Source organism: Amphiprion ocellaris, chromosome 18 (genome assembly GCF_022539595.1).
Source record: "Amphiprion ocellaris isolate individual 3 ecotype Okinawa chromosome 18, ASM2253959v1, whole genome shotgun sequence".
In the NCBI taxonomy this organism is placed as follows: Eukaryota; Metazoa; Chordata; class Actinopteri; family Pomacentridae; genus Amphiprion; species Amphiprion ocellaris.
In genome coordinates, this window is record NC_072783.1 from 7,798,992 (window position 1) to 7,808,065 (window position 9,074).

Sequence of the window (9,074 nt, forward strand, 5' to 3'; positions counted from 1 at the left end):
TGAATCCACCCCACGGAGCAGGTGAAGAGAGAAACCAAAGTTCCTCCAGCTTCAGTTTTCTCTGTTTGAAATGTCATTTTAGAGGTAAAGTGTTGACAATCAGGAGAATTTTGAGATCAAACTGTGTCTTCTGGGCAGAAAGTGAAACCTTCATCTGACTGTCGAGCAGCAGCTGATGTACAAACATGAAACGCTTTACAGTTCTTTGTGGAATTTAAATCATTAAATCGAATGAAAAATGGGTTCAAAAGCTTCATTAACTGTTTTTTATTCCTTCACAAGTAGATAATCGTCCCGTTTACTTTTATAATTGAAGATGTTTGGATTTTTGCACCAGAATTTGAGTTTTAATCAGAAATAAACATCAGTAAGTGAATTTTACATTTCTGTGTTTGTACTTGTAGTTGGACTGTACCGTTCCTGCCTGGAGGGGAGTACTGCCGGCCACGGATTCAGTAAGACACTTAATTATGGATATCAGCTCACTGCTCTTTACAGCATTTTTAAAACAACAGAGTTTGAGCCAACATTCTTCAACTTGGAGAAATAGCATTAACATTATAAACTTACCCAACGAGACCCAACTGTGTTATTCAATGCTGACATTTATTTGATAATTTAACCATTAGATTTAAGGTCCTATCATGCATTTCAGTCAAACAACAACAATAAATCGGCCTGAGGCTCTATCAGTAATACATCTACAAACCTACAAACCCTCCGAAAACAGTAGAGATGATACATTTTTACAGTCAGATGCGACAGTAGTAGATTAATGGTACAGTCCAACCACAGAAATCTAATTGTGAACAGACAAACCAAACCTGAACAACCGATAATTAAACTGAGAATCAACAAAAATGGATGATAAACGTCTGAACCCCATTTTTCTTTTGATTAGTTTTGGTGCAAGTTTAACGAAATGTTTAAACAAACTCATGAAATAAACATCAGTAGGAAACCTATAAAAAAAAGTCAACATCTGGATAAATCTGAAGGTTTTAGGAAACACCTGCAGTGGACAGATGAAGTTCAAACTGAACTTTATGGACAAAATCAGCAAAAAGGAGGATTTAATTTGCAGAAAGGCCTCTTAACTGTTTAGTTTGAAGGTAGAAAGTCTAATTTCAGGTTGTTTGACACAAAGGAAGAACAGATTCCACTAAATATCAGCAAATTCTGGACATCGTTGTGATGGAAGTAAGCACAGTCTTTGAACGGGAGACCTATAAAAACTGCAGTTGAATTATCTGTACTTTCTGCGTTCTTTCCAGTTCGAAACAGTTAAACAAATGTCAGGTCTAAGAGTGTTCATTGATGCTAATTGAAGTTTGAATTGGCCAGCTGCTGATTGGTTAACCCAACTGACCAATTGGCGTCCCAGTATAGAGCCAATAATTCTGTCAAGCGGTGGATTCTTGGGTTATTTCTAGGAGCTCTAAGGGTTGGACAGACTTTTTTGTTTACAGTTTTCGTAGTGTGAAAGATAAGTCAACACATTTTGGTTTAGTTTGGGTATCTTGATGTCCTGACCGCTATTTTTTTTCGTAATTCCTGCTGATAGCACTTTACTAGATAATAGATCAGCTGTAGTACCTGGCTGTTCCACCAGATGGAGCCTCTTATTAAGACTGTAGAGAGAGGATTGTTTAGCTGGTAAAGGGGCACCATGACAAAGACTTGTGTGCAGCTTCATGACTTCAGACCATAATTAATGTGTTAAATAACATCGGAATCAATCTGGACTTTGAGAATTTATCCCAATACAGCAGGTCCTCAGTTTTCGACGTCGTCCACGTACGGTGTTTTGTGGTTACGTCGCCATCTCCCTTAAATTTATTCAGAAAGTCTTGTTCCTTGTTTCATGTTGATAGATATTGCTCTGCAGATTTAGGAAATTATCCAAATTTAAACCCATTTGTGACAGCGAATGCAAACAAAGGACCAGGCCGATATTACTCAGTTAAAAAACGCCTTTATCAATATACTTATTGGGTATTTTTTTCAGTTCTACAGATCATTTTGGTTGGTGTTTTGGCCCACGTCCACCCTGAAGGTACAGCTCAACTTCTGTAAAGGGTGTATATAAATGTTGGAACTAGGCCTGGACCCAAATATCCGAATATTCGGTCATCACGGTGGTATCCGAATATTTATTTCCGAATATTCGGATTCCACCCTTCCGCCCCCCGCCCTGGTGGACATTACGAACTGATTCGGATATTCATCATTAATCTGGGCCGAATATCCGGAGCCCAGAAATAGCTATTTGGGCTAGCCCTAGTCGGAACTCGACCCCATATTGAAACAACAATAATCAACAATAGACGTCAAAATCCGCCTTCAGGAATCACAAACTGAAGCATCTACAGCGGCTTTTTCTGGATCTGGAGCCGAATATGCCTGTAAACTATGCTGAACTTGATGAAGGCCTTAAAAACCAGCGGTCAGCACCAGCAAGGCTCTTTAAATGTGGCCCAACATGTGCAGCTCCGTCAGTATCACTCAGCTCAGCGACTGTTTCCTGCGGCTCTCGTCGTCGTTGTCGTCATGACTTATGGAGTTAATTAAGCGACTCTGCCAAGACTGGCCAATCTGCTTTTAGCTCCAGTAAAATCACAGCCCAATTTGCTATATTTAATCTGCTCGGCTCAGCGTGAACGTGTTGAAGGTCAGCGCGCCGCTTCACCACCGCCCCCCTCAAACGCCCCGGGGACAGAACGGTTCCGCGACAAATGAGCAGCAGAAGCAACAAAGTCTGCCGAGGTTATTAATGGCGGGATTATCAAACGGAGGTGATGCGCCGGTTATGGGAGCGCGTTAAAATGATGGTATAAAATGTGCAGATAATAGTTTTCCAGCTGAACAATAGCTCTGCCCTCAGTTTAACACTCGGTCACATTAAACGTCGTCGTCCCTGAACGCCGTCGGACGCCTGCCGGACCGGGCCGAGCCTCGAGCTGAAACTTCATTAATAAGGACGGCTTTGTCTCCATTCAGAGCCACAAATTAATCTCTAAATAAACACAGGGGTGCTTAATTAAAGAGGAGGAGCAGAAGAAAAACTCAAAGTTTGTTTTCAGATCAGAGGAGGTTCCAGAAGCTAATTAAACCTTAAAAGAATAATAACCGTAAACAGAAAGTGGACAAAATAATGAAAACGGCTCATTTAAAACAGCTGTCAGCCAGAACTTTACATGGAAGGCTTCATTTCATGTCCTGAAATTGAATTTCCGAGGCTGGAAGTTTATTTAAAGAGTGGATTACTTCTCAGCTCACCGTCAGGTTTGTAAGTATGAAAAAAGTCACCAGAACTAGACCGTTTACCAGCCAGAAACTGTAAACACTGAAGGAATCAGCAGATTTTCCTGACGTTCGGTTGAGAAAATGAACCAAATCTGAGCTGAAAATTGGGATATTTGATCAAAATCACTTTGTTCTGCATTTTAACTACCACCGCTGCTGTTTTGGATTTTTCAGGCCAACTGCTTTTCAAATCAAGAAGATATTAGACAAATTAGTTGTATTTTTAAGGAGTTTTTGTTGTTTTATATTCAAATTTCAGTCTTTACCTTGGATGTCCTGTAGTTAAATTGACAATAATTGCAGGTAAACTCAGATTTTTGTTCTTCAAAGCTGCAAGTTTTTAAAATAATCTGACCGAAATGGAAGTTTGGTTCATCCTCTGCATAGAAAACAAACCAGACGCTGAACAAAAACACAGGAAATGTGACGTTTTAGCACTTTTCAACTTCTCGTTGTTGTTCCTAAAAGTCGCGCAAAAAATCTGCAAAGTGAAGCTTCAGCAAAGTTCGTCCTCACTTTTACCTACAAATCTATTAAATTCTGATGGTTTAATTGGACTGCAGGCCTTTAATACTGTTTTCCTGGAACATTGTAAACCAACATTTCTGCTCATAGACTTGCTACGATTGTCGTGACGTATTTAAATATAATTTCAATGCAGTAGCAAGTAGACTCAGTTTAGTTTTCAACACAATAACCAACATAATGTTGTTTCCTGGACCTCCTTAAGTTCAATTAAAGTTGTCCTTTCAGTTGAGGCTGAACTGTGCAGGAGTTTTTGCTGTTTTATATTCAAATTTTGTCTTTAACTTACATGTCCTGTTGTTAAATTGACGATAATTGGAGGTAAACTTAGACTTTTGTTCTTCAAAGCTGTGAAATAATTTGACCGAAATGAAAGTTTGGTTCATCCACTGCATTGAAAACAGACCAGACACTGAAAAAAAATACAGGAAGCGTGACATTTTTGCACCTTTCAACTTGTTGTTATTGTTCCTAAGAGTTGTGTATCACCGTACTGCATGTATCTGGACATAAACGAGGATGATATTTGTTTTTAGAAGCTTCTATCGCGTTAAAGATCTGTAGAACGAAGCCTCAACAAAGTTCATCTGTCCTTTTACCTACAAATATAATAGTTTAATTTGACTGTAGGCCTTAAATACTGTTTTTCCAGAAGATTTTAAAGAAATATTTCTGCTTTTAGACTTGGAAAACGGCAATTGCAATCGTCATGAAGTATTTAAATATCCGTATTTAACTAACTCTGCTGCATTATATTAATATTTAAGACTTTAAATGGCACGTCCTGCAGTTAAATTTGGTGCTAATTGCAGGTAAACTGAGACTTTTATATATTATTTCTAAAATATTTTGACTGAATCAATCATGCAGATAGCAGCTCATTAAAGCTGCTGTCAGTCTTCTTCTTTTTCTGCTGCATTTAGTGTTTCTAGATGCAGATTTAACCTCAGATTCTCCGTTCGTCTGCCGGAGCTTCGACTCTCGGCTCATTTAAAGAGTCTTTCTGTTGTAAAGTGACGTTAAACTGTGGGGGAGAATCTCTTCCTGCTGTTTATCTCAGTTTAAACCCTCAACATGTCGCTCCGCTCTGTCGTTTTACTGCTCGTTAAGGAGGAAACTTTCAAATTCAACAAGTGGATAAATCCCGTCTTTAAACACTGTTTAGTCTGTAGCCGCTCCAGACGTCTCACATGATTCCAGCTCTGGTTTAAATCCGCCGCAGGTTTTAATGGTTTTCATGTTTCTTTACAGCTTCACTGATTCCTGAAGTCTGAAAGCCGCGAAGAAACAGGAAGTGGTTGTGAACAAACAGGAAGTGGTTGTGAAGAAACAGGAGGTGGTTGTGAAGGAACAGGAAGTGGTGAGTTTCAATTATTCAGTTTTTTTTCTTTTTCCTTTGCAGCTTTTATTTCCTCTTTTTTTGCAGCTTTTTTTTTTCCAACAACTGGTTGAATTACTTTGTCATCATTCCTGTAAAATCAGCCTAAAACACCTGATTTAACCCCGTGGAGTTCTTGTAGAGTCTGTAAGTTTGGGTATAAATAACCTGCTAAAAGAACATTTTATTTAAATTCTGCTTTTTGGTTCCTAAAACGAATTGAACTCACACTAGTGCTTGATGCATTTGTCTTCATAAATCATGAATCTAAAGTTATTCTCGGTTAAGTTGTTTAATTAGCATTTAAACAGAATAAACAGATTTTTCTCATAATAACCATCTTTATTGAGGGAATACTGTTAAAAAAAAGTTTTACAAGGACGGACTGGATTTTACTTTAATTGTTGCAAAGTTTTTCAAGTAAATGTGAAGCTATAAACCAGAACAGAGGCTCTTAAAGTCCTGCAGTGGAAATTAAATATAAATTTTAACCGTCTATTATACCATTAGATTATTTTCTTGTGAATTAATGGAAAAAAATCAGGATTTAACTCCCAACTACCTGCAGCTGAAAGAATCACTAAGATTCAGATAAATTCAACCATAAAAAAGAAAAAGTCTCGCAGCAAGAACAAACCCACGACTAAAAACAAACCATCATTTTGGTCTTTTGTTGGACTAATTTTAAGTAATTTTAGACAAGTTTTAAGTCGTTTTGGATAGTTTTGACGTTATTGTGGACAGTTTTTAGGTAATATTGGGCAGGTTATACGTTATTCTGGTAACATTCTGAATCATTTTAGACAAATTTAAAGTCTCTTTGAACAGGTTTGATGTCATTTTGGATCTGTTTTAAGTAATTTTGGTTAAATTTAATGTAATTTTGGACAGTTTTAAAGTAATTTTTGGACATATTTTGTGTTAGTTGGTTTTGTTTCAAACCAGTGACAAATTTGAAGTGATTGTGGATGCGTTTTAAGACACTTTGAACAGAGTTTGCATCATCTTGGTCATTTGTAGGAGGTAGGAGTCATTTTGGACGTATTTTAAGTCATTTCGGACAGGTTATGTGTCATTCTGGTCATATTTGACCACATTTTAAGTAACTTTACAAAAGTTTTACGTCATTTTAGATAGGTTACTCTGGTCACATTCTAAGTAATTTTAGACATAGTTGGAGTCATTTCAGACAAGTTTTAAGTCTTTCTGGACAGGTTTGATGTCATTGTGGATAGTTTTTAGGTAATATTGGACAGATTATAAGTTATTCTGGTCACATTTTGTCATTTTGGATATGTTTGAAGTCGTTTTTGTTAAATTTTATGTAATTTTGGACAGTTTTTAAGTAATTTTAGACACGGTTGGAGTAATTGTGGGCAAGTTTTAAGTCTTCAGGATATAACTCCGACTACCTGCAGCTCAAGTCACTAAATCAGATAAATTCAACCCTAAAAATGAAAAAGTCTTCAGCGACAAGAACCAACCCATGACTAAAGAAAACAAGTCATATTACAGTTCTGTTTTACTCCTTAACATTTCATTTTTCCTGAAATAATCTCCTTTCAACAACAAAAGACCAGAAAGAGTTCTGATGTATATTTTGTTTATTTTTCTACTGATTTTTCCCATTCAGCTATGACCAACAGTTGAGTTTTCAGGCACAAAAATGAGCAAAAAGAGGCAATAATTCAACAATTTATGACATGTTAGCAGGAAAACTAAAACACTGAACTGTTCCTTTATTAGTTTGCTGCTGCAGCTGTTTCTGATTTAATGTCTTTGTGTTATTACATAAAGTTAAAAGACTCATTTGTTCATGTGCTGCTTTGGTTTATTTTCAGCTAAAGCTTGAAAACTTTAATTCCAGTTTGAACCGGAAGCTTCGTTGTCAACTGTTTTCTGGGAGTCGATCGATTCCAGACGGCTGAGAAAGTTTTCTGAGTATCTCATGATGTAATGATCTTTATTTTTAACTCGCTCTGGGATCAATTTGAGGTTTCTTCACTCTGCTGCTCGCTGGTTTCATCTCCATTGAATTTCCTAAAAAAGTAAACATGAAATAATAAAAATATTTCCATCCAGTAATTAGCTCCGTCCTTCTGCTTCGATGAATAATCCCGTTTTACTTAACGAAGCTTGTTTCATGTGAGCTTAATGGACTTTACTTACGAGTTGGAGCTCCTTGTTAACGCTCGTTTAAATCCTCGTCCGTCGCACGTGGATTTACGGGATAACCAACTCTTAACGGATCAGAACCCTCCAACCTTCATCTTTGATCGGGCCTCGTTTCATCACACAGACATAACAATAAATCCTGAAGTGTGTTGACATTTTCTGACGGAAACAGAATCAGATCTAATAAAAGCTGCAGCAGAATGAACTCATATTCCAGATACTTTGTAGGTCATTTGCTTAAGTCACTTTAGATAAGTGTGACATCATTTTGTACAGTTTTTGGTGTCATTTTGTACAGTTTTTAAATAATTTTAGACATTTTTTGTCAGTTGGTTTTGTATCAAACCAGTGACAAATTTGAACTTATTGTGGATGCATTTTAAGACACTTTTTACAAGTTTTAAGTCTTTCTGGATCTGTTTTCAGTTATTTTGGCTATATGTTATTCTATACAGGTTTTAGGTCATTTTAGATAAGTTTTAAGTCTCTTATGACATGTTTTATGTCATTTTGGACAGTTTTCAAGTAATTTTTAGAGATCTTTTGTGTCAGTTGGTTTCGTATCAAACCAGTGACAAATTTGAAGTAATTGTGGACACATTTTAAGACACTTTGAACAGGATTTGCATCTTTGTGGACAGTTTTTAGGTAATTTTGGACAGATTTGATGTCATTTTGGTTATATTTTATGTATTTTGGGAAATTCTGGAAAAATCTTATGTCATTTTCAATACTTTTAGGTTATTTTAAGTTGTTAAGTCATTTTGGTCAAGTTTTTTTTTTCTTTCTAGACAGATTTGACGTCATTTTGGATGCTTGTTATGTAAATGTGGACTGTTTTAAAGTAATTTTAGACTTCTTTTGTGTCAGCTGGTTTTGTATCAAAGGTTTGGTTAATTTTCTCAACTTAACTGAACACATAAGTCATTCAAGTAACATCAAAAAGTTAATACATCAACAGTTCTTTCAGTTTTTACAGTTTCTGTCTGATAAATGGTGTCATTCTGGTGATGTTCTTTAAAAATAACATCTTTTGTTTTCATCAGCAGGTTTTTTGGTTCTAAGGGTTGAAGATTCTCTCTTCGGTCAAACTTCTTAAACTGCATATTTAGTCTTTTTACATGCAGTACATTCTGTTGCTGGAACGTCATAAAAATTCGTCTTCAATTTACATACTGCATGTCAACGTAGTCTGCTTACAATTATTTTTAATGTTTTGCTAACAACCAGTTGGTTTGTGCGTCTAAACTTCCTGATATCTTCATGTCTGTCTGTCTGTCTGACTGGGAGTGTCCTGCAGGTGGATCTGGAGGTGTTGAAGGCGACTTACTTCTGTGAGAACAGGTCTCTGTAGGGGCTGCCGTGCTGCATGGCGATGCCGTATCCTTTGCTGCTCATGCTGTTTCCTGACACAGTGATGGTGCAGTCGTCGTCCGTCAGAGCGGCGTATTCCAGAACCGCCATGTCCCACAGGAAGGCGAACGGACCCTTCTTGGCCTGCAGACACAGTGGAGGGAAAAGAGAGCCCAACGTTACACCACCACGTCCACAGTTTGTCGTTTGTTTAAACACTCGTTTAAAAGCAGAATATCGTCCAACATGGCGCCAATCAGAGCAGCTCAGTTTACAGACTTTAGTTCAACTCACAGCTGATTAAATTCTTACTGACATCAGGCCCACACGTTTATGA

At 37.2% G+C, this 9,074-nt stretch overlaps 1 protein-coding gene and 1 long non-coding RNA gene across 4 annotated transcripts in view; one reads left to right on the plus strand and one right to left on the minus strand.

The window, feature by feature from the left end:
- The window catches only part of LOC111563062 (uncharacterized), a 48,675-nt gene extending 39,853 nt beyond the window's left edge, over nt 1-8,822 (plus strand). The window contains exons 3-5 of the long non-coding RNA XR_008599480.1: nt 405-455; nt 5,083-5,191; nt 8,685-8,822. This is a non-coding gene — a long non-coding RNA (uncharacterized LOC111563062). The remainder of the gene's footprint in view (nt 1-404; nt 456-5,082; nt 5,192-8,684) is intronic.
- grid1b (glutamate receptor, ionotropic, delta 1b) overlaps nt 1-9,074 on the minus strand; it is a 693,674-nt gene that overhangs the window by 19,366 nt on the left and 665,234 nt on the right. For all 3 annotated transcript variants that reach the window (XM_055004576.1, XM_055004575.1, XM_055004577.1), the window contains one exon: nt 8,715-8,881. In XM_055004576.1, the coding sequence (XP_054860551.1) occupies nt 8,715-8,881 (167 nt within the window). The remainder of the gene's footprint in view (nt 1-8,714; nt 8,882-9,074) is intronic.